Consider the following 25,270-nt stretch of genomic DNA (forward strand, 5'->3'; position numbering starts at 1 on the left):
TTTACTTCCAGGGGTTTAAAGTGACCATCACAAACCCCTGTAGTTCCTATCACTTCTCTAACAGCTCTTCTGAGTGTGCAACATGTGCATGTCCACACCAGTACGCTTTCTACCTCAGGTGAACATCCGTGCAATTTTTCAGTTAACCACAGTTTACTGAGTGTTAAAATCTGGCGTGGGAATTTAAAATAAAGTTTATCACAGACCAATGCCTTATAAATGGCTATTTCAGGTTGATGTCCAACAGTTTTGAGTAGTCAAATCCAAAAAATCTGTTGTTTTGCCAAGCGCTAGGAGCGTCCCCAGACCTGTGCCCCATCAGCAAGGGCACACAGCCTTACACAAAGCAGCACACTGCTGGCAGAAAGGCAGCGATGAAGATGTCCCACAGGCATTCCTCAAGAGCAGACACATGACAGAGTGTAAAGGGGTGTGCTTAGGCCACTGCTTGATGACTTCATCACAAAATGCACGGCCCAGTACTTCCCAGCCACGTCTGAGGCTAACTGCACAGCTGTGTTAAGCACCTCATGGGGACCCGCTTCCCATCCCTCGAGTTTACCTGGAGAAGGGTCCCTGCCTCTCTGCATGTAGCGCAGAGCCCACTGCAAGGCACATGAAACAGAATATGTGAGCAGAACAGAGAGGAGCGATTTGCATTTTTTTCATACAGACTTTAAATACTTTCATCTAAAATTAAAACGCTATCTTGCGCAGAGAAATGCTCCAGTTGCTCGGTGTGCCACACATGCAGCAAGGAAATTGCGAGTTCAACAAACCACTCTCCAAAACGATAATGCTTTAGCAGGTGAGAGCACTCCTCTTAACCTCTTCCACGAGCAGCAAAACCCAGCCAAGGCTGGCTTCCTACACACTGGGATTTAAAGGAGGCACAGCACCACGCTCCATCAGCCCCTATTCTCCAGAACTCCTCCTTTCCCCCTGAGCAACATTTCCCCTTCCTCTCCAGCCTCTTCCCATGCCACGTAAATGCATCCTTCTCATATTGCACACCCAATATGATTAAGAACATTCCCAGTTTGCTTCCAAGACAGCAGCTATGTCTGTAGGTGCACAGAGACACAGTGGCGAGCAGAAACCCACCACAGGCTCCCAGCAAAGCAGTTGTCGATGGGAGGCATCCTGTACGTGCACAACTGCCTGTCTGTGCCGTGGGCTGAAAGAGAGGATGGGGAAAGAGACCAAATTAACAAACCTCTAAATAACAGGAAGATGCATGCATCTCAAGTCCTACCACAGAACAGGAAGGAAAGAGTACACTTAAAAAAAAAAAAAAAAAAAAAAGTCTAGGGACAGAAGAGTAGAGCCTGAAAAAGAGCAAAACAACAAGTCAGACCTTTCAAACACAACAGGCTGGCTATCCTTGCCAATTTATCGGCCTTCCTACCTACATGATGGAAGAAAAGACGAGCTTATCTGCTCCGCATCCCACAAGCACAGCATGCCTCCTTGGAAGCAGCAACTGCCACAAGCACTTCGCACCAAGCCCACCCCTCAGCAGCCAACCACCCAGACAAAGGCAGTGGCTCAATCCCACACCTGCACAGCAGCTCGCAGCTTAAACTCATAATCCCTGAATTAATCAGCCATGCATCCACATCACGACTGTAATTAGCAGCATCGCTCTTGCGTATCGTGCCACTCTCTACGACCAGGCTGAAGCAATGACTGAGGAGCCTGGCAATATCCCAGGACAGCAAGGACCATCGCACTCCTGCCACAAACTCCAAGCTTATTTCTTCCTTTTGCTTACACTGTTACAGAAGTAGCTGCGTCCCTGAAACAACCCCAAAAGCCTTTCCATCCCCCTGCTTTTTTTCCCCGAAGATGAGATAATACACAACTTACTAAAAAGCAATGTTATTATACAGATACTGAACTGCCGAACTAGGATGATGACCTACAGACCAGAGAAGATGGAAATATTCCACAAAGGCAGTAAAATAATTGTTCTCAATTAGCAATAAATACAACGCTTTCTTTTTGCTCACACATGCTTTTAAGACATCACTGCAAAATTGCTTCCCCCTCTGCCCTCTTCGTGTCAGCTGTTGATTAAGTCTACGTTGGTTGGCAGAAAAGAAAACCAGAAGGGGGTACTGTAAAAGGAAAGAACACGCACTGTCTAGAGGTCATATATTTCTAAGATTAAGCTATGTCTGAGCTACTTAATAACCTTACAGGGTTTTAGGTGATCAAGTTGCAAAAATGCCCCAAAGTATTTTTATCCTTCCCAACTTGCATTTGCCTTTGAGGCTACATGTGCTTTCTGAGGACCTGGCTGCGCATTCCTCACCTTGCCTCCCGAAATTCCCCTCGCTGTGTGCCCTGCGTTGCCTGCAGTCCTCAGGAAGCAAGGGAGGCTGAAGCCTTCCTCTTCCCACACTCACTAGTGCTGCTCGGTACGATGCGAATTTCTAGGCACGTTATAAATTAGCAACTCCAGGGTTGCAAACATCTCCCCTGCCCAATGCACAAAGCTGCTGCCCTGAATTGAAGATGAGCACCAAGAGAATGGATGAAGCTCTGACGACCTGGTTACTTTACGACCGAACTTACGGGAAACGCATGCCTCCTCACAGTCTGGATTTCCGCATCGATTTGGGGTTAGTTTCTTTACGTAAGCTTCAGTTTTCAAATTATTCAGCAGCTCGCTCCTGGAGCTGTCAATCACCTTACAGTTTGGGTGATACAAAATCTATCGTGGTCTATGCTTCTGTGAAAAAGGAGGCAAGCTGGAGAGGCCAAGCTGCTCGCAGCCTACGAGCCCAGCAATCTCACCCAGGAGACCTCAGGTCCCACTGCCTTCTAGCTGCTGAAAACCAGCACCACTCAGAAGGTAACACCCCACGAGATGTTTGGTTTCAAGAGGTAGTTTCAAAAGAGAAAGCCTTACCAGCAGTGTTTTCATTACAGGAGATGCAAAACTGCAACAGCTGTTTCTGTTGCTAAAAGGATGAGGCGAGCCAATACACCTAGCAGCACAGAGCAAGCAGATATTTACAATTAATTTCTCTCACAGCTCGACAAAAGGAATCACGGATACTCTGTCAGCACAAGTCCAAGCACGCTTTCCAGACAGCAGCACCGCAGGCATGGGATGTGCGTGTTTGCCCCAAAAAGCTCCTTGAGCGCTGCCACCACCACAGCCCTGCTCCAAACGGGGTGGAAGCAGAGCAAAAGAGCACACGACCTCTGCAGTACCAGCCGACATTTAGCAAGGGACTTGGCAGAAGTGAGCACCACCTCCTGCTGAAATCCCCGCAGCCAGACAGCAAAGCCTCATAGAGTCGAGCCGGGAGAGGCAGCCTGGTTAAATCAAGCTAGCTGTGCTCTTCTGACCAAAATGACCAAGTCAAAAGGCTTACGAGGACAGGGATTGAAATAAATCACCCTTGTGTGAAATCTTTAACTGAGACACTCGTCTCACAAGGCGCCGTGCTCGCTGGAAGAGCCCAGTGCTCACACGGCGTGCTCCTGAGACGAGCTGCCCGGTCTCGATAAAAAGGCTCAGGCAGAACAAAACTGGGAAAAACTACCGAAGCGGCAAGCCTCCCTTGCTGCTGAGGAAGAAAGCCTGGTTTTCAGCAACGGATCAAGATTAACAAACCACTGCACCACTTCCTCGGGCCTGAAGCCTGCAGTAAAGTTCCTAGATAGAAATGAGCAGCGACACCCGGCTTGGGGATCGTGCGCCCATCCAGAACAGCCACAACCCTGCCTCTGAGCAGGCAGCAGGCATGGTCCCAGGATAGGTGGAAGCACACAGGGCCTCCCTCGGCCAGCAAGGCCCATCCTAAACAGCAGCAGCCTCTGGCAGGCAGTCAAACCTTTTAGGTCACCGCCAGGTCTAGAGACATCACAAACTCTGCTGGACAAGGCTGGGGTGGCTCCACGCACCGCCAAGTTATCCTCATGGACTCGCAGCTTCGCAGAGCGAAGCCTTCCAGAGGAACTGCTGCAGCCCTGCCCTTCCCCTCACTGCTTTCCTACTGCAGCCTGCTTGGATTTCCTGGAGCAGGACCCCTGGGTTAGCTCCCAGAGCTTCCCAGGTGTGGGGGACACCGAGGGCTGGCCGACACAGGGCATTACACGAGCACGCTCCCTCCAAAGAGGTAGTGACGTCTAGTTAATCACACACTGAAGTTGCACACAGAGAAAATCTTCATTTACAACGCTGTTTTGTCATCATGTTAACTTTGTTTCTGCTTTTACCCTCCTGGAGGGCATGCAGGAGGTGTAACAAGGGTGCCTGTACGGCCCCAAGCCTATAGGGACACGTGAAAAAGACAACAAACTCCGTATTAAATACATCAGCACATCGCCTGTGTGCCGGGCACTGGTGGTGAGCAAGCACACAGCCTCTCCAGATTCTATCTGCTCTGATAATATGCTGTAAAACATCCCCAAAATGACTTTGAAGACATACATTATGTATACAAGGATATACAGTGTGCTCAGCTCGACTTCCCCTTTTCAACCATTTTCCAAGAAAAACACGACTTAAAAGAATGCCGGGGCTGTAAGATGAGTCAGGATACGTGCAAGGAAAAGACAGCTCAGTTTCATTTAATAAACTAAAGCCTCTACTACTGCCTATCAAACCCCAAGCACGCATCTACATCCATATACATGCAGGAGCAGCTCAGGACTGCTTTGTACTAAAGGAAGTTGAGCCTCACGTATTCACAACACATGGCAGAAGTCCATGTTCTCACTTTCACGCTAACTTCTGCTCTATTTTCAAGCATAAAGCAGAGCACAAGCTGCCATCCCAGCCCCCACCGGTGAGGATAAAGAAGAAACTGGTTAATTCATAAATACCCAAGTACTTGTTGCCAAGTCCTCACGAACCACGCACCTGTGCAAAGGTGGGCAGGAGCTAATAAGCTGTGTAAATATCAGCACTTGGTCCATACTTAACACCGAGCCGGCGTGCTTGTGAGGAACAGGTGGCTGATTTTCCCTCGGTCTGTTAACCCACCTCTCTTCCACGTGCTCAACCTCTTATCTCTAAAGGTGAGTTGCCTTGACGAAGGTGATTAAAACCCTGAGTATTGAGAAGCAGGAATAGGTTTTGATCTCCTCCCCTGAAGAATTCCCAAGCTGTAAAATGATCGAGCAGCACGGATTACGTACACACATCAATCCTCCCCACTTGCCTCCAAAAACCCAGGTTCAAAATTCCCCAAACCGTAACCTTATGGTAGGAGCAACCCCTTGCAAGGTCCATGTAACAGGGCTATGGATTATGCACACACCCATAAAAAATACAAACTCTTCTCGATGAAAGCTCTTCTGAATCGATAAAAGGTACTGAAAACTAAACCTGAAATCCACTCCAAAGGACCTGTAAGGTTCCAAACAAAAACAAATATCCGCCACAAAGCTCCTTCCTCAAGGTAAGAAATAACTCTCTACCTTTATGGAGCAAAAAGTATCTGTTTTAATGCCATGCAACTTGCTTGGACAAACTGACAGTTGTTTGATCCAGTTTTAAGGATGAAACATTACGGGATTTGGAGCTTCCCAAAGGTTTTCTGCTCTTTGTTTTCTGTCATGTCAAAGGAGGGGGGGGAGGAAGAAAAAATTCCAGTCCAGCTACCTCATCCTTTTTTTTTTTTTTGGTATGATTCTTCGTGAAACAAGGTTTATGCAACTCCATTATCCATGCATTAGTTCTTCTCTATTAACTCCTGAACCCTTTGTTCACTTTCAAACATTTCGCAGAGGAACAGAAGTCTCAAAGATAATTAAGTTCTGATCACCGGTCCCTATCTGAAAAACGGAGACACTGCAAACTAGGAGTGAGGAAGGTAAGACAGACAAAGCTACAAAACGGTTCCCATTTCAGAAACAATTAATAGCCTAGATTTTAAAGCAAATCCCTGGAGGCTCCCCAGCGTTTGGGGGAATTACCAGAAGTGCTCGCTTTCTTAGGCACCTCCCAACACCACTACTGCCAGGGCTGTTCGGGGCAGGTCCCGGGCTCGATTAACTTCTGATTTGATTCATTATGACCAAGTGCATTCCCTAAAGTTCACTGTCTCCGCCAAGGAAGGAGGCAGGCACTCTGCTAGCAGCAGAGAGCTACAGACCTGAGATCTTAGCTCTGGTCAAGGCACAGAGCTTGTACCTGAGGAAAAGGTGGTGGATGGCAGAGGTATGTCACGGGTCCTGGCCCTAAGATAAGAGCTATGCCATGCCTAAATAACCACTACTGGAGATGCCAGCTGAAAGGGAGACTGTACAAACAAGACTTGAAAAGGGAATGGGCAAGAAACCTGGGAATAAAATCGAGTTTCCAGAGTACTTCCCCAAGGATGAGGGAGCAATTCTGCTCCTAGAAACCAGCTGTAGGGCAGCACAAGGAACCCCATCCCAACCAGTCCCCCCCATGCCCCAGCTGTAAGCGAGGCACACTGCATGCAGCACCGACCTTCGGGTTCACCAGCTCCCTGCAGGACGACAGCACACGGCGTATTCCTGGAAAAACACCACTGCTCTCCTGCTTTACAGCATCTCGGGACACAACAGCAATCCTCTGTTCTGTGTTACCTCTTCTGCTGCTGCACTTCCCGAGGATGCAGCTCTATGACCGCTTTCTCCAGGAGCAGTTGTGAGCCTCTCATTTCAGCCGGGCCAGTGCAGCTCTTTGGGGGGCAACGCCACAGACCTGGCCATGGAACGAGCCCAGGGTTAAAACCAAAAATCCTGCCCAAAAGCTGGTTTGTAAGGGACCACCAGGATGGTTTAATTTACAGACGAGTCACAGAAACACTTAATAGATGGAGAAACCAGGTGGAAGGAACTCCTTGGGGGTTCTTCTGGAGGGCAGGCAGGGGAGATGAGTATCCTCAAACCGTAACACTGCGCTGCTCTTGCAGCCAAGAGAACAGCCTGTCCCACTGCGCCTCTCCTTGCTAAGGGCAGGGAAGAAAAACACTCTTTTCCACGAGACACACTCAGGCAGTGCCGACGATCAGAAGAGAACAGCTTCACGTTCCCTCCAAGTATCCCAAGAGCTGCAAAACAAGAACCTCTGAAGTACTTGGACGCGGAGTTTGCTATCAGCCTTGTGAAACAAAACAAAACAGAAGTTTTTTGGGGTGGGCTGTTTTGTTTTTTTTTTTAAAGAGCAATGCTTGAGTTCGGTGAGCCAACATGAATTAACTGCTTGGGTCACAGCATGACAGCCTATGAAGTGCAGGAGCAGGGTATCGGTGCCAGACCAAAAACATCATGGCTCCACAATGTAAGACACGGTCCCAGTATAAATTGCTGCCATAGCTTTGCAGATGTTTCTTCGTTTAAACAGGAGTGCCAGTGCAGCTGATTCACCCCCTGCCCTCCCGTACCACCCCCTCGAGTTGTGCCAGCCTCGCAGCTTTGGATGGCAGGAGCGAGGCACGCACGTGGGAAACCCAGCCAGGAACTCACCCGGTCGAAAAAGCTGAATTGAACCAAAGCAGCGCCCCGATGTGCTTGGCCACGCCGCGCTGAGCTGCGTGAGCCCAGCGCCGAGCACCCGCCAGCAGGCGCTGCCCGAATCGACGCCGCTACCCGCGGCAGCAGCCACAGGAACCGCCTCGCTCGGCTGCCCCGACTTTGCTCAGATGTTGACAGCTTCGCCCTGTAACAACAAGCCCCGTGCTAAATGGGGAATGGCCCCCTCGCAGCACACACACTGGCTTCATGCTTGGTCAAGTGTCAGCCGTCCTCTTCCTCTCACACAACGTCCCCACGTGAGCTGGGGCGCACCGTGCGTGGTTTATCAGAGCCCTTACCGCGAGCTGAGGCCGATGCAGATCACATCTGGCAGCGTAGGACCAGGACCGTGAAAGCACAGGCACCATCAAGGCTAAGCAGCTTGCAAGTAACACGTGGAAGAGACAGGAGAAGCCTCAATTTTCCTTTTTTTCCCTTGCAAACTCACTTTAAAGCTGCCAACTAGCTTCTCCTTATCGCAGTTAACCTCGTACATCAATGACAAGAGAAATTATCTCGAGAATGCTCCTCCTGCTTAAAGATGATCCAGCCAGAGAGCCAGAAAATCAGTCTGCTTGCTATGCAGCCCGAAATCTTCACAGGTCCTGCACGGGTCCTTCTGGAGGCGACTCCTCCTGCCGCCTCCCTCGTGCCAGCGCACAGACGTGGGGTTGGTTAGGAGCACCAAAAAGGAGTGGGTGAAGCCTGCACGAGACCACGAGGAAAACCTCATTCTTCGAGACTGGAGCTTCTCCTTACGGTAGCGTGGGGATAACAAATTGAGGAAGTCTTCAGGTTTGCCACGAGGTACTACTCGCCCTGACAGCCCGCGGGCACAGGAGATCTGTAAAAAAATGACGATTTCCCACGCCGGCAGCAAGCTAGACATGGATCAGCAGCAGCGCTCGAGGAGCCTCCTCTGCTCAGCCAGGCCTAGGTCCCACCCAGCCTTTGGAGTTTATAGGTAAATAACAACATTTTTTGGGAAGGTCAAGCTGAAATCTCAAGTCTTTTGTGAAGCAAACGAAGCAAATCAGAAGCAATTCAGCTATTCTCTTTCCAGGATGAATTCTTCACTGAGATTCCAGTGGTTTCAGCACATCTTGAGGCACCAAACTGCGTTCAATCCATTAAATATCCTCCCCAAAAGAGCAGTGTGTCAGAGGAGCAGGAGCAGCACAAAGCACACATGGCATTTCCTGAAGCTTCCAAAAAACGGCGCTTTTTCCCTTAAGTTCATCTTAGGCTTTACAGTCTATTTAAACAAACTTGGCGAAAGACAGCAAGAAAAAGGTTGCCACAAATATTCCCAGAGTAAATTTTGCCACGCTTGAGAATCCAGCACCAGTTTTGATGATCTTGCAATGCGTTAAACTCCCGAAACGGCCACGCTGCATATCCTACAGGACAACATGAGGACCTTCCCTGTCTGCAACTGGGAATAAATTAAATTATTCATCTCCGCACAAGAGTTCGACCCCCTCTGAACCACAAAGTTCCTTTTAAAATAAGTTTGTTGTGTCTTTTTTTTTTTTAACGTGAAAAATTCTTCAATGTCTTCCCCTACTGAAACGCTTTCTTACACATTAAACAATTACAGGGGGAACTCATTAGTTCTTGTTAGCGACAGAGCCCAACAGCCCAAATTTGGTTTTACGATTTGAGGAGGAGAGGAGGAACCAAATGGGACTTTAAAACATGCTTTGAAGCAGGGTTTCTTTGTATATTAGAGCTACAGCTGCAAGCTGTGACATCCTGAAGACCTGGAACTGCAGTGCCCTATAAAAGCACCTTTCCCAACTACTCCAGTTACCTGAACTCCACTGGAAACTCGGGCACGACTGGTAAAAGTCTCGGCCAGCAACCTCCTTGGGAACGTGAAAAAATCACGATTTTGGAAGGAAATAAGATCAGTGTAAGATCCTGGCACAGAAGTGACGCTGACTTCACAGATCACTTGTCAGAAGAGGCGCAGAACTGGATGGAGGAGACTCCAACAGGTTATATCCACTTTCAAGCAACCCCAAAGTACTCGGGAGTAGGTTAGAAGCCGAACTAAAAACATTAACAACCACCTTATCCTCTTCTTGTGCTGCCCAGGAGAGATGAGGTGGTTTTATTTGTTTAAAGTTCAGACATTTAAACATCAGAAGTTGCTGCAAGAAAAGCAGCAGCTAGGCGCAGGTTGTTCCCATTCACACACAACCCAAACCTCACTAGGAGAGCCATTTTCTCACGGAATTACAGAAAAGGAGGGACTTATCAAGCGCCTTCGCTTATCAGGTGTCTGTCATCCACCACCGCTGGAAGGCAGAACAGGCAGACACGGCCGACGGGACGGAGGAAGCAGCAGGGGAGGAGCGCTGCAGCTCAGCTCGGCTGCCCACAAAACCCAGGGGAGCAGCCAGCCCCAAGCACCCTGAGCTGCCAAAAAACACCCAGCAGAAGCCCCCTACAGACGCCGTCCTGCTGGGACAGGGAGGGGAGAAGCCACATTCCCCCGCGGGGCAGGAGCTGAGCAGGTGCTCGCCAAGGGCACGTGGCTGCTCGGCCCCACGGAGCACACCCACAGCAGCCCTACACATCAGCTGGGCACGCCGAGGCTGTCTGGCAGCTCCACATCACGCCGCGGTTCTGAACATCTTTCTTTCATCAAAGCAGTCCCGCTTGGGGGAGAGGGAAAGGAGGAGTGCAGAACACAAGATGAATTTTGGTGTAGCTAGATGCAGCTAAAGGAAAAGGTGAAGGAACCCAGCGGCTGAAATGGGATGAGTTAGGAGCCGCCCTATATCCTTTAGGACCACCAACTGCAGAAACCCATTAGTAAGCTGCGAGAACAAACTCATTTTTATTACCTTTAGTAGTTATTTAATACCTCTCCCCACTAAGCCCACTCTCAGCTCAAGTTACCTTCAAACACCCAACGTCAGCTCTAAGTTAGAAACTGAGCGAAAAGACAGCTCACCCGAGCCTGTGCTCCTGGGGCAGCACTCCCACAAACCCTCCTGAAAACCCCAAATATCCACATGCTGATAATACAGAGGGACAGGAGAGGGTTTACATGTGCCCCTATACTTAAATTATCTGGATTATGTGCTTTAGGCCTAGACTCAACAACGTGCACCTTACTAGCTCCATACCCAAGTTTTTTTAACAGGAAAAGCACAGAAAATTATTCCTGACATCACTATGATGCCAAGAGGACAAACTCAGCCACCTGCAGCAGCTCTCGGGCAGTACTACGGATGCCAGGAGCCACGAGAAGTTTGGATTCCATACCAGGGTATTTAAATTTGGGGGATGGTTATGCTGAAACAAGAAGCATGCCCACAGCACGGACAGGCACACCAGCGTCGGGTCTAATCCAGCCGCCAGTTATGGGGGAACCTCAGAGCCCACGCGGGGTCAGAGCATCACTTACCCTCCGTGTGTTGGATTCAGGTGGCACACGTGTGCCTGACTGACCTAGGATCATAACCATGCCACTCAAACACACCTTAAACACACCATAAACTCAAAAGCAGCCATCGCTTTCTAACCTAGCACACTCCCAAGCAAGAGGGTAACTCCTAAACCAAGAATACATAAAAAGCTTTTCATCTAAAAGCACAAATCAAACATTTGCCTCAGCAAAAGTGTTGGCTTCAGCGGTTCTTCCTCCATCCTTCCTCTCCTTTCTTTCCCCATCCCCTTGTTCCCAGCCCTCCCACTGAGCCCATTCAGCTGTTCGCACAGTCCCACGGGCAGCCAGATCGGGTGCCTGATACAGATTAAAAATAATCCCGGAAAAACACAAAGCGCGAGGAGGAGGAGGAGGAAAGGTGGAAGGATTCGAGTTCCTCCAATCGCTGCAAGATGGAAATGCAGAAAATCGTCGCTCCGCTGCGTCGAGGGAATGCCACAAGCCTGCAGCGGGGCTCGGTCCCTGACAGCCACCAGCGAAACGCTCGTGCTGAGGGTGAACTCCTGGAGAAGGTGCAGGTGAAGCAGCCTTGGGAAGGGAAACCCTGCTCTCCTCCAGGCAGCTGACACAGCACTCTCCTGAAAGGGGAGGCCAGCAGTAGCTAGAACAATGAGCATCTCTCTCCCACATGCGTTTTTTCATCAGAGGCCCCAAATTCCTGCTGAGCTGGTCCCAAGTTTCCTAGACCTGGTGTTTACCCAGCACTCCCATGTGTCCTGCGGTCGGGCAGACAGCCGCTCTGCCCCATGACTCCTTCCAGGCGAGGAGAGCCCCCTTCTCGCCGCGCTGCCGTTTATTTCGTGGCTGTTAGGAAAACCTTCATTCAGAACATCTTCACCTCTGCTAGGCTGGAAGCACACAACTCCAGGAGCTCCTTCGGGGTGAGTAAGCTCCTGTACTTCATTTCACAATTTGATAACCCAGCATCTTCACGCATATAAAAGTTTTACATCCCCCCACAATCAGCGTTAACTTACAAGGGGGCAATTTGCATCAGCGCTGACCCCCTGCCCCACCAGAGGTGCACCGAAAGAACCTCAGGACCATGAAAACCAGTTGCTTTCTCTAGGTGCCAGCACTCACCTTACCCAGAGCCTGATAACCGCTGAAGCAGCAGCCCCAAATCCTGCAGCTCCACTACCCGGGTGCCCCAGCGCAGGCTGCCAGGCTCCTCTATAACGGAGCCGCTGGGCACCAACACTAAAAAATGGCACTGAAAGCCAGTCTCTGTCAGAGAAGTGCAACCCACCCACTGGTTTATGAAAACAGGGATTCACAGCGTCTCACGACCAGCCCCGAAGCGATCACCATATACTCCCAGGAGCGTTATTGATCTACGACAAACGAGCTGGTTTTGGCAGCTGCTCGGTCTGGAGCTGGCACACACAATTTGGTAACCACAAGGATAGCAGCGGATTATCTGCTGAATGTTTCTCTTCCAGAGGGAAGTCTATGAAATGACGACGCACAAACCCCATTCAGGGCTTAATCCTGCCCTGGAGTCCGCGCACAACTTCAGTGTGCGCAGCTCCCACTGACGGGAGCCACCAGCACCGGGGGCAGAAACAATTCAGTGACACAAACTCCTCGGGCCGAACAGAGCTGTCACACAGAAACAGCTGCATCTGCCCATATGGTGGTCCTGGTCGTGTGGCAAACCCAGACTTCAGCCATATGTAGGGTACCAGAGCGCAGTAACCCTGGCCACCGGCCAGCTGCCTTGCCCTCTGCCTGGGAAGGTTTCGGAGCAAGGCCTGGATGCTGCTCCCAGGCACACCGAGGTGACTGAGACCAGGCAAAATACCAAAAGGAAATCATGCCCGACTGATCCGACTCACCACTGTGATGCAAAGACTGGCTGTGTGGCTAAGGAGAGAGCAGGGGTGTTGGAAGTGGCTCGTGGCAAAGGCCTCGTAGCCCCCCATGGGAGCCTTCGAACCAAAATGCTGAGATAAGGGCTGGGCAGCAAGGTGGATACGCACTGGGCAGCAGATTAGGAGGCTCACCAGATGAACACCGGGCTCAGAGGGCTGCGAGCAGCAGCACAGCCTTCACCTGGCTGCTAACAGCATCCCTCGGCACCGACACGAGGCCAGCTGTGGATGTTTTGCGATGGATTGGGACTGGAACACGCTCACCAAAAGTTTGGGGAGCCAGGAAAAGCATGCCACACACTTGTGGGCAGGGCTGCTACTCAGGGGAACTTTGACAAGCCAGGAAACGGGCTGACAAGCACCTCAGGAAGTTCAGCTAAGGCTAAGCAAAGTCCTGCAGCTGGGATGGGATAACTCCCCGCAGCGCCACAGGCTGACTGCAGAGCTTCTCTGCCGAAAAACAACTGGAGAAACAACAGGGTACCCAAGAGCCAGCACGCACCCTCGCAGCAAAGGTGGCCAACATCCCCCTGTGCTGCACCAGTGGGGTGAAGGGATGGGTCCTGCCCCGCTGCTCAGCGCTGGGAAGGCCACCTGGGGAGCTGGGAGCAGCACAGGGACACACAGGAGGCAGCGGGGTGGGCAGTGCTGGCCCAGCGGGGATGTCACTGCTGTCACAGCTAGGGCACAGGGCTGGCAGGGCAGGGCTCTCTTCAGGGGGCACAGGGAGAGGATGAGGGATGAGGGACGCCAGCTGCGACACCAGGAAGTTTTCCCTGGTGTCTGGGCGCTGTGGCCAAACACTTTGGGCAGGGCCCAAGGGAAGGATGCCATCCCTGCACCGTGGTCCTCCGGGATGCCACCACGGGGCGGGCAGGCCCCGAGCATCCTCCAGGCCAGCCTGCAGCAGCAGCAGGTGGCCCAGCGGCCTGCAGAGATCCCTGCCCACCGCAGACCTGGCCGTGCAGGGCACCAGGGACGGCATCCCATGCGAGAATGGTGCCGTGACACTAAACAGCCCTGAATTCCCCCAGCTCCCCTCGCCCTGCCGCTCTCAGCATCCCCCAGCCACCACCACAAGGCACCGCACACCAGCCTCAGACCCTCCAAGAAACAAAGCCGGGACGGCCCAGAGGCACATCTCGGCCCTCCACGGCACCAAGAAGCAGGAAAAAAAAAAAAAAAAAAAAGTATGGCTGTGCCAAAAGGAGCAAAAAATCCCAGAGCACAAAGTGAGGGCAGGCCGAGGAAGCAGAAAAGTAGTGGCAGCCAGGCAGGGTGGCTTGGCCGCCCCGGCTGTGTCGCCTCCCTCGCTCACTTCGCTCTGGTTTCACCAAACTCTGAAAGACGAGGGGTGTCTGGGGACGGGGAGGGGGGACCCCAAAAAGCATCTCCCCCAAAGCAGCTCCTGGGGGGGGGGGGGGGGGAGAAGTTGCGGCGCACACTTTCTGCGAAGGGAAAATGGCTGAGCGCAGAGCTCCCCGCCAGACCACCCTGCGTGTTTATCTTCCATAAAATAAAATAAAATCAAATCCACCCGCCGGGGCCCTGTTGCCTCTCCTCTGCGTTGCCGTGAGTTAAAACAAAGGGCAATCAGGGGAGGGGGGGGAGAGGAATGGGAGAGCGGGCAGGGAGGGGAGAGAGGCAGGGGGAAGGGAAGGGAAGGGAAGGGAAGGGAAGGGAAGGGAAGGGAAGGGAAGGGAAGGGAAGGGAAGGGAAGGGAAGGGAAGGGAAGGGAAGGGAAGGGAAGGGAAGGCAAGGGAAGGCAAGGGAAGGCAAGGGAAGGGAAGGGAAGGCAAGGGAAGGGAAGGGAAGGCAAGGGAAGGGGGGCAGCCCCCCAGCAGCCTGCCCATCTTTGTGCTCGCCTCCCCCCGCGCCCCGACCCCCCGCAGCCCGCCCCCATCCCCGGCCGTGCCCCCGCGGCTCCCCCCCGGGCCCCCCACGCGTGTCCCGGCCCCGCAGGAGCCGCGGGAGGGCGGCGGGGGCCGCTCACCTCCGACCCGGTACATGTTGGCGGCCATGGCCGGCTGCGGGCCGCCGCCGCCTCCAGGTGCCGGAGCCGCTGGAAAATGGAGGCTGGGGCGGGCGGGGGAGGGGAGCGCAGAGTTAAAGGGGCCGCGCCGCCGGGGGAGGGAGGGAGGGAGAGGAGGGGAGAGGAGGGAGGAGGCACCGGGAGGGAAGGAGGGAGGAAAGAGGGAGGGCAGGGGCACGGCGGCGGCGGGGAGAGGGAGGGGAAGGGGAAGGACGGCAGGGAGGGAGGGAGGGGAGAGGCCTGCGGGAGGATGGAGGGGGAGGGCGGAGCGCGGGGCACACACACAGAGACACCACACACACACACAGACAAACACACACTCACAGCCCGCCTTACACACACACGGCCCACCTCACACATGCACACACACATCTATACACACACACAGCCCGCCCGGCCTCACACAGCCCGCCTCAGGCGGGCACACGCACACCCAGCCCGCCTCACACGCACACAGACCACCTGTGTGCACACCCGGCCCTCACACGGACACATACACTACTTGTGTGCACACCCAGCCCTCACACACACACATATATATAACCTGTGTGCACGCTCAGCCCTCACACACATACACACAACCTGTACGCACACCCAGCCCTCCTCACACACACGTATAGGACCTGAGCTCACACCCAGCCCTCACACACACAAAACATCTGTGTGCACACCCAGCCCTCACATGGGCACACGTATACCACTTGTGAGCACAGCCAGTCCCCTTCACACGCACATATATCACCTGTGTGCACACCCAGCTCTCACACACACACACACACTGCCTGTGCTCACACCCAGCCCTCACACGCACACATATACCATCTGTGTGCACACCCACCCCTCACACACACATATATCACTTGTGCTTACACCCAGCCCTCTTCACACTCACATGTATCACCTGTGCTCACACAGCCCTCACACACACACACACCGCCTGTGCTCACACACAATCCTCACCCACACACCCACCACCAGTGCTCACACCCAGCCAAAACCACCAGGCCTTTCGCTCCCCGTGAGGGTGACGAGGCTGACGTCCCACATGCCAGGCCCAGGCCAGGCAGCGAGCCCCGACCCGGCGCTGTGGAAGCGCCTGGTGCTGAGCACGGTCCCAGCCCCAGGCCCTACCGTGCTCAGGCAGGGCCCACAGGTGGCACGGTCATATTCAACATAGCACCCAGAGGTGCCAAAATCCCCATCAGGCCCCACATCCCAGTAGGCCATGCCTCCACCTTCCCGGTATTGCAAGGAGTGAGCCAGGAAAGCCCAGCTGGCAGTGAAAATCCAAAAACATTCACTTCATGGAGGGTACCACCGCGATATTCCCTCCTTTCTGAGCTGTGCCCATGGAGCCGCTGCGGACACCGCCATCCGTGCCGCATGCAGGGACCGGCTGCTGCCGCCACTGCTCCGCCGAGCGGAAAATAATTCAGTAGGACACAGAAAAATTATCCAGAATAAATATTTACAAATCGCATCATGGGGCACTTGGTGGTTGCACACCAAGAAGTGGCCAGTCATGTGGTGTTGACTGCTCTTGCCAGACGCTAAATGGGTTTTTAAACGATAGCAACAAAAACATGTCAGGACTTCCCTGCTGCTCCTCTTCCACGTTGAGCAATGGCTGTGGTCACCACCGGGGCCTTGTGCAACGGCAGGAGGGCAGCTGGCTCCGGCAGACGCAGCCGGGGAAGGAGTGGGATGGTCAAAGCCCAGTCTCCCTCCTCCAAAGCCTGGTCCTGGGGGTGTCACCAGCTCTCCCCATGGCAAACGCAGGCCTTCCAGAAAGCCCTCGGGATGTTTTGATGGGGCGTTTCTTGCATTTGATGCCTTTCGTGCGGCACCGAGGAAGCACATCCACAGGGAAAGGCTGAGACCTGCAAAAAGAAGATGCCGGCGCTTCCAGAGCCCGGTCAGAGGCCGCCTGGCCCAAATCAGCTCATCCCAGCACACGTGGGCGAGGGCAGATTTCTGTGCCTATTGCATGCGAGCGGGCACACCCTGACCCTGACCCATCCTCGCTACACCCAGCTCCATTCCCCTCTTGCTCATCACCCCGCTCTGCTGCTCCCTGCTCCCAGCACAGCCCTCTCCACTCCTGCTGAGTTCCCTGAGGGACCAGGACCCAAAGGTCAGCCCTTCAAATTCCCTTTGCACCTCTCTTCCCTTGCAGAAGACACGAGAGATGTCCTGCTCCCTGGTGTTGGGGGGCTGGTCCTCTGCTCTCCTGAAGGGGAGAGGGCGGCAGGGCTGCAAAAACCAGGAGAGGACAGTGCTGTTGGGAGAGGATGTGCTGCTCCACCAGCTCTGCTGGGCAGCTGGAGATACAATGCAAGAAAAAAAAACCACGACTGTTGTTCAAAATTGGATTTCCTGTAGCTAAGACCCCTTGGGGGCGGTGAGACCTGCTGTCCCGGAGGAGCTGAGGGCATTCCCAGCCTGCTCATGCACAGGAGGTGATGCCTGGGAAGGCTGCCCTGACCATCTCTTCTCTCTCCTCTTCCTTACAGCAGTGGTGAGAAGTTGAACAAAGCACACCGTGGTCCTGCTCACAGCTCCCTGTACAACACACTGCAGCACCTCACTGCTCCGTCTCCCACATGGCTCCAGAAGAAAACCCAGAGCCCAGTTCCCCCCATCTCCCACCCCACACTCAGGATGGAAGAAATCTGGCCATGATGGGAGCTCGACACCTTGCCTTAAGGGACCAGCTGCTGGCAGCAGCCTCCAGGAGCATTTCCTACCAGAGACAACTGCCCCAGAACAGCCCCTGCCGAGAGATGACTCAAGGGACGGGTATGTGCTTTCATGTCCAGTTTTATTAGTGTTGCATTAGTACCATAAAATAGTTGACGAGGTCGAGCACGTTGCAGTTTGTTCCAAAATAAAAAAAAAAAAAAGGCTATTTACACTTAATGTCTTCATAACAAAAAAAAAAAAATAGAACCCAAACAATACAACGATGAAACAGATGGACAACTCAGGAACCTACACAGTGGTAACATCCCCCTGCGCGCTGCGGTCCGGACGAGGCTCGTGGCACGCAGCAGAGCACAGGGCTTCCCTGTGGCATCTCCAGCGGGGCAGGTGAGGCTCTCCGGCCAAGGTGCAAAGCAGCAGCTGACTGCTGTGGCCAAGAGCAGAGCTCTTCCTTAAGGAAACCAGTCACCTGCTGCTTTCCACGTTGGCCTGTCCCCTTCTCCTGCCTGTCCCACGGCCGCTGACTGTCCCTGCAGGAGGGTTTCCCCTGACAGCCCTGCTGAAGAAGCTCCAGAAATCCTCTGGGAGATGTCGCTGCTCATTTCTGGCCTTCTCCCTTCCTACTTGGTAAGCCCAGAGGGAGCGTCACACCAAAACGAGTGACCACACAGCGATCCACCAGGCTGAGACCAGAGGAACGGGGACCTTGCATCCAACCTAGCTCCAGGGGAGCACCAGGCCCCCCAGCCTGGTGCTGCTGCACAGCAGGACTGCCCTCACCCCAGGATCCCCCGGCACATCCAGCAGCAGAAAGCCATCAGCTCTGCTTCCTCTCACCAGGGTTTTCTTAAAAATTGAGGTACCAGGTGCAATGCCCTAAGCCCTGGCTCGCCGCTGCTCCCTCCAGCACCCGTTCCTGGTGAGAAATGACCAGGCAGAGCCATTTGGGCCAAGCTGCAGCTGAATTCCTGCTACCCCTAAGCAGCACGAGGCCTTTGCTGTCATCTCAGGTGAGCAGGGGTCAGCGTGGTGCTCGGCCAAGCTGGATGACTGCACACCACCAGGCGCAGCTCCTCCAGGCCCCGAAGCCTCCAGCCTCCCACCCCTGCCCGCCCTGCAGGATTAAGCAGCAAGCACGTGCTAATAACACAGCGAAACACGGCCACGGGGACGGGGGCTCTCCCCAAGCTCATGTGTAATTAAGAGGGACTCCGCAGCTCCCGCTGAGATGTGAAGGGTAAGGAATGAAGTGAGCAATGACTGCGGCGCTGAGCTACACAAGCCACCCAAGACCCCTGCAACATCGCCAGTGCAGCAGGACAGCCAGCAGCTGAGCGGCCCGGGCAGGGATGGGGACAAGCCTTAGTCTCCAAAAAAAACAAAAGCAGAGGACCAGGAAGCACAAGGTGCAACACGCCGCCACAAAACCCTTCCTTCTGTCCTCTGCTCACCAGCACTGATAAACTAGGTCAGCCTCGCACAGCACAGCGACAGCAGCGAGCCTCTTCTTGAGGCCTCACCTCTGAGCACGGAGGGGCCCTGCTCCCACCAGCAACTGGGAAGGACACCAGCTGTGTCCAGCCCAATCTCACCCGGGCTGGTGAGATAACACCGTGGTGTTTCTTCCTTTAAATTGCGCCTCTCCCCAAACCCCTCGAGCTGAACACGGGGCTATGCAGCCTCCTGCCCCCAGCCGTCTGTCTGCACCCAGCAGCTCACACGCAGCCACCTCTCCCCCCCCCACGCTCCCAGCCCCGGTGCTCACCCCAAATCCTGCTGGGAGAGCAGGAGCTCGCTTGGAGGGAGAGCTGAGAGCTGCCAGACCCACAGGGCACAAACCCTGCGGAGACGCAAGCCCTCGGGCGCGCAGAGCTTCCCGGGGAGTTTGGTGGTACAGAGGTGGCACAAAATGCAAACCAAGGTGAAACGCAACGAGCGTGAGCTCTCCTCTCACACACACACACACACAGAGCAGCGCAGGGCAACACACATTTACGGGCAGGACCACGGAAACCCCACGCTAGCTACCCTCTGGTTCTGTACAGCAGGTCAAAACGCAGGGAGGAGCACGGCCACGCTCCCCCCTCGCTCCCCAGTAAACAAAGTTATTGCAGGCGGTCAGTCTGTCCGTCCCGTCCCGTCTAATTTCCTCGAAAAACCTTTTTCTTTTTTTTTCGATGCAACAGCCTCAATAAAATTAAAAAAAAAAAAAAGAAGGGAAAAGCGATGTGCTTATACGCCATCTCCCACGCTGCTGCTGCTAGGCAACGCTACTTAATCCTCCAGCATCAGCTCAGGTCAGCCAAAAATGCACGAACCAGTGGACACACGCCGCCGTTTGCACCGGAGCTGAGCTCCTGGCACAGGTAGATGGAGGTAGAGCTGCCCGTGGGGAGGAGGAGGAGGACAGCAAGAGGACGAGACGGCCTGCCCAGCACTACACAGCGTCCTCCTCCCGCGGGGGGCTCGAAGGGAAAGCCCCGTCCCCACCAGGCAGGGTGCACTTGTGCTGGGAAAGGATTTTGTGAAATCAAACTCGGCGAAGCAGCCCCGCGACAGGCAGCAGAGGCAGCAGGGATCACGCTCTCGCCTGGTGACCCCTTGCTCCCCGTCAGCAGCAGCCCCAACAGAGCACACGGCCAGCACCCTGCTCCAAGCCACACGGGCAGGAGCCACCGAGCAGGACGAAGCAAATTCTCCAGACCTGTACAAACCAAGGAGGGAAAAAAAAAGAAAGACAAAAAAAAACCAAACCTGACCAGTGGATGCTGGGAAAGGTTCAGAAGCATCACTGCTCTCTGAAAGCACGCTCTGGAAATGCTTTTGGAGCCACACCTGCTCACAAGGCAGGGACCCAAAGGACCCCACCAAAGCTTCAGTCCCTCACCCCAAAAGGCCAGAGGCATCTGCTTTTCGACACAGCAGGCACACGCTGCTCCCTCAGCCCCATCTACCTGCTTCCAGTCCCTCCTGCCAACACCTCAGGAAGCCCAGAGAGCAAAAAGCCACATCCGTAGCACCAGGGCTGCCCGGAGCTGCTGCCTGCCACACCTTGCGGGAGCATCCCCTTGTCCTTGCGAGATGCACAAAGCGAACACAAACACAGCCAGAGCCAGGCCAAAACGAGCCCTGGGCACGAGACACCACAAGCCTCACTCCTCCAGCTCCCCCAAGGACACCTTGCTGCCCCGGAGGGACAACGAACCTGGCTGCCTTCATCCTCCCCCGTGTCCCAGCTGCAGCTTGGGACTGAATCTCGTGGCAGAGCCTCAGCCCGCAGGCAGTGCCCTGCAGGGACAAACATCCTGCTGGGAAGGGAAGGGACGCAGCCCACGGGGAAATAAACGCCCCTGCGAAGGGATATCCAAAAAGCAGACGGTCAGGGCAGCTTCCCGCAGGAGGCCACCTGCCCGCAGCACCCCTTGCGGAGAAATCCTGGGTGTTAGGCTGGGCAGGGTGACCATACACCCAGGCGAAGCCAGCAGCTGGCTCCGGGGAGCACGGCGCAGGTGGAGCAGGACAAAGGCAGAGCGGATAAAGCAGCCCAGGCGACCTCATGTGTGCAGGCTGACAGATGGACGGGAAGGCAGCTGGACGTGCAGAGCGCCGGAGCCGGCCCTGACTCCAGCCACGACAGTGATGCATCACTTCACAGACAACGGCTCATCTTCTGGGTTTGGGGTGGGGGTTTTTTGGCAATCGGATTTTTCACACCCCACACCCCACCCCCCCCGCCTCTTATTTTTTATTTGTTTTTCTTTTTTTAGAAAGCATTAAAAAAAATCTGCGGCTATTAAAAAAATCCTTTCCCTTTAGAGGCTGGACGAGGTTTTATTGACAGGTAAATAACCGGGGTGAGTATGTAAATAGCAGCGACCCCACTGGCGCGGCGTCCCTCGGCAGCGCAGCCAGCGGCAGGGACGTGGTGACTGGCTCGGTTTGGTCGTCGTCACTGACCTGGGACACTGGAGTTCCCCTTGCACCTCGTGTTTCCCTAATTCCTGTTCCTGCCCAACCCTCCTCAGGTGTCACCTGCCTGTCCTCGTGGCGGACTCGGTGCACCGAAGGGCGAGCTCCTCTCTAGATCTCCCTAGCTGTGCGGTTTGTTTCCCAAACCAGACCGCTGAGCTCCCTCCAGCCTCGCTGATCTCTCGTCCTTTGGCAGCAGGAAGAAAGACTGGCCCTTGGTTTTGCTAGCAATATGGAGGGAGGGGGCCAAATGCATCGTAACGTGCGTGCTCTTCTGCAAAATCTGTTCCAGCTGATCCGCGGCTCCCCGGCCCGCGCACACCAATGAGGTCTCAGGTTAATAAGCAGTGCAGTAATTCAGCTATCTGCTTGGAAGTGGTAGGTGTTCTCGGGCAGGTTGCCTGCTCCTGCCAACTCCCCCACAGCTTTGTTGTCAGCACATCTATATTTAAGACTGTTTTGTTGTGTTGTTTTTTGTTTTTGTTTTGTTTTTTTGCCTTTGTTTAAAGGGGTTTCCTTCCCTTGTAGTAAACTTAAGAGTTAATAGAAAAAAGTAATTCAAAAGTAATCCAAGCACATCTGTAATTAATTCTGCAGGAGAGGGCAGAGCGACGCGAGTCAGAGTTGGCACGCAGTTCCTGGCTCCTGGTGTGCAGTCCCTGGGACGGACAGAAGGTCCCTCCGCCGAGCGGGGCTAGAAGTTAGATTTGGAGTGTCCAAAAATGCAGATGGGAAAGTGCTTGACGTGAGAGGACCACTGTGCTGCCAGCTGAAAGAACTTGACGTCGTTCCACTCTACCCCATCGATCAGGACTGCAGGGGAGGGTTAAAAAGGAGAAGAAAAAAAAAGAAGGTGAGTTAAAAAAATAGCAAGTGGAAGTGGTCAGCCAGAAACGGCTTTGCTAGAAATCTCCCTGCAGTCAGCAGAGGGAAACCTGGCCACGTTCTGCGCTCAGGGTACGAGCTGCTCTGCCCGGCCACCCTCCTGCTGTCTCTGTAAGTGGCTGCAGGCACGAGGGAAAAAGGCTCGAGTGCAGACCAGCTTCAGGGAGTACAGCTCAGGCTGCTCCTGCAGCACTCCTGTATCATCGCTACGCGCTGACGCCACAGCTCCCCAGACCACTGATTTTAGCTTCACCTGATCTGATCCCTCCAGCTTCCTAAACACTCTCCGCTTTCTTTTTCTGAGCAAACGTGCTCTCATAGAGATGGAGACAAGTCTCTCCTCGTTGCACTTTTAATGGAGATCTGTTTCCTAAAGAGGTGACATGTTCTGCGACCACCCCTAACGCTCACCCCTCTCACAGGGATCGGGCCAGAATTAAGGAAGGTGACCTAAAAGCAAATCTCTGTGCAGTTAACAGTGAATTACTGGGGATTATTAACTGGACAGGGTACAGATATGGGATGCACAGCTCTGCTGACAGGCACTTTAGAGCATCTGCAGGCAAACCTATCACTGTGGTGTGCCTTTGTGCCAGACTCCTGCCTAGAGGAGCAGGCACTCACGGCCCTCCACCATTCCTTTTCCTTCCCAGATGTGCACAAGGAGCCCTGAATGACAGGGAGGGGAGATGGAACCTGGCCCAGTCTTTGTCCTCACCCAGGGCACTGATTCAGAGGAGTTCCTAGGAGAGGGAGGATCTTCCCACATCCCAGACCTATTAAGCAATCCCCCACATGCAAGTGCTTCCCCAGGAAGGCCCCCATTACGTTGGCTGCAGGGCACAGGGCAGAAGACCAGCTCAGCTCTTTGTCTGCAGGAAGACATTAGCAGCTGAGCCTCACCCCGGAGCCTGAGGGGATGCAAGCCGCACTTACCCCGCAGCATGTTCTGCTGATGTTTCGCTGTGCAAATCAACCTGCTGATGCCTTCAATACACTGGCTCTTTGACTCGACCTCCTTGTCTTTTGTTTTCTTGGGCAGGAACATCACTGGAAGAAAATCAAAGCAGCACAATGTGAATCTCTGCCATTCACAAGAGATGTACCACCACTCCTTTGTGTTTTTGCATTTAAACGTTCACGTCTCAAAATTCTAACCTTGATTTTAATTCTAACCCATTTGGCAGGAGTTTGACCAGGTGACATTGCACCATCGCCTCTACACACGAAGACTTCAGGCCTGGCTGTCTCTCCAAGAAGCATTCCCAGCTCACAGCCAGGCCCCGCAGGGATGCTTCAGGGGGACTCCTGCTGCTCTGCAGGGACGCTGGGCTGGCAGCAGCATGTGCAGCAATCCCCAGCCAGGGATCTGCCGGGCGGCCGCACCACCTAGGGGGAGTCCCACACACTGCAGGTGGCTCCCAGGCACAGCGCCCATGGGTTACGTGCCCATGTCCTGCAGCCACGGGTCTGGGAGGCTCTGCAAACCTCCTCTCAGAGCCCCCAAAACTCTGCTCCCACCAGGAATGACTGCAGGAAGATGTTGCACCAGAGAGCTACTGGCAGTCAAATGCAAGTGCAGAACTGCCTCGCTGCTTCCCTGAAAGTGCTCCTCTGCAGAGCTGTTCACCATTCCTAATGTTTCACGTTACCAAGGCCAGATGCAGATACAGAATTACTGACACTATCTAAACCGCATTTTTTTGGTAAGAAAAAGACACTCAAAGCCATGAGCTTAATCAACATCGGGCTTTGTTTGCACTGAGAACTTCTCTTTTATATCTCCTTGTCCCACAAAGCACTCAGTGCAGGAGCACCAGAGCTTGCGTTGCTGCAAACCTGCTGGGAGCGACACCACCTCCCCCAAAGACGAGCAAGGAATCGGCAGGTCTGGCTGTGGCAGCTGTACTCTAACGTGAGGACACCACGACAAACCCAGCAAAACGGCTCTGCTGGGGCTGCTGCCACACTCTGCCCCATGGTGGGATGCACAGATGTCCAAATTCTCTCTGCAACTCTGCCACACACCAGAGAGAGCACAGCAGGGAGCTGTACGAGCTGCAGGGTCTGGTGGTCATGGTCACAAGCTCCCCGTTATCTAAACACCCCAAACCCATACCTGTGGGTTGACAAACAACACAGGGAAGCTGTCCAGAGCAGCACATCTCCTGGCTTTCTGCACAGCCACCCCCAAATGACCTTTCTGCGTCCCCACCTTTGTTCTTCTGGGCTTTGCCACCTTAGCTGCTCAGCTGGAGGTGTGAAGACATCCCCTTCTTACAGCACAACGAGGAGCCACCCCTTCAAACTATCACCTTACACAACCACCTCTCATCTACAGACAGACGAGGGATTTGGGGGCTAAAAATATGAGTAAGTCACTGTAATGAGGGACTGACAAGTCAGCCTCAGAGTGGCAGAACAAGGAGAGCAGCATTGCATTCCTGGCCTCTGGCAGCAGCAAACGCGTCCAGCCTACCTTTCTTGTTCTTCTCTTTTGTCACGACAGTCATGGACATGGTCGGAGTGGTGGCAATCTCACCGCTGGCAGGTAACCTGCTGACCTGGAGGGACCGGAAAGTGCATTTCAGTGTGTTTTTGGTAGTGGAGGGGTCCTTCTTCTCCGGGTCTCTCTTTCTGTCCACGGGTGGAGCTGCAATCCAGTAATCCACCTGCAGGCCCATCAGCTCAGCACCAAGGCTCTGGCTAGAAAACAAGACAAGATGATCATTTCTGTGCGGCAGGCAGCAAAGTTCTCCCCATCTGTGTTTTTTCAGAGTGGCTGCTGTTCTTGAGCAGACGGTGAGAGGACAGGCACCTGTCCTAATGCCCCAC

At 53.8% G+C, this 25,270-nt stretch overlaps 2 protein-coding genes and 1 long non-coding RNA gene across 13 annotated transcripts in view; 1 reads left to right on the plus strand and 2 right to left on the minus strand.

Annotated features, from left to right (window-relative positions):
• The window catches only part of MTA1 (metastasis associated 1), an 81,581-nt gene extending 66,581 nt beyond the window's left edge, over positions 1 to 15,000 (minus strand). For all 4 annotated transcript variants that reach the window (XM_038183072.2, XM_038183073.2, XM_038183071.2 and 1 more), the window contains exon 1: positions 14,840 to 15,000. In XM_038183072.2, the coding sequence (XP_038039000.1) occupies positions 14,840 to 14,867 (28 nt within the window). In that variant the 5' untranslated portion in view covers positions 14,868 to 15,000. The remainder of the gene's footprint in view (positions 1 to 14,839) is intronic.
• LOC140003021 (uncharacterized) lies at positions 13,714 to 17,827 on the plus strand. The gene is made up of 2 exons (XR_011810938.1): positions 13,714 to 14,418; positions 17,395 to 17,827. It is a non-coding gene; the product is annotated as an uncharacterized lncRNA (long non-coding RNA).
• PACS2 (phosphofurin acidic cluster sorting protein 2) overlaps positions 17,681 to 25,270 on the minus strand; it is a 69,188-nt gene continuing 61,598 nt past the window's right edge. For all 8 annotated transcript variants that reach the window (XM_027463698.3, XM_072041682.1, XM_072041681.1 and 5 more), the window contains exons 22-24: positions 24,915 to 25,141; positions 23,372 to 23,485; positions 17,681 to 22,363 (exon numbers count right to left, since the gene is read on the minus strand). In XM_027463698.3, the coding sequence (XP_027319499.1) occupies positions 22,245 to 22,363; positions 23,372 to 23,485; positions 24,915 to 25,141 (460 nt within the window). In that variant the 3' untranslated portion in view covers positions 17,681 to 22,244. The remainder of the gene's footprint in view (positions 22,364 to 23,371; positions 23,486 to 24,914; positions 25,142 to 25,270) is intronic.

Source organism: Anas platyrhynchos, chromosome 8 (genome assembly GCF_047663525.1).
Source record: "Anas platyrhynchos isolate ZD024472 breed Pekin duck chromosome 8, IASCAAS_PekinDuck_T2T, whole genome shotgun sequence".
In the NCBI taxonomy this organism is placed as follows: domain Eukaryota; kingdom Metazoa; phylum Chordata; class Aves; order Anseriformes; family Anatidae; genus Anas; species Anas platyrhynchos.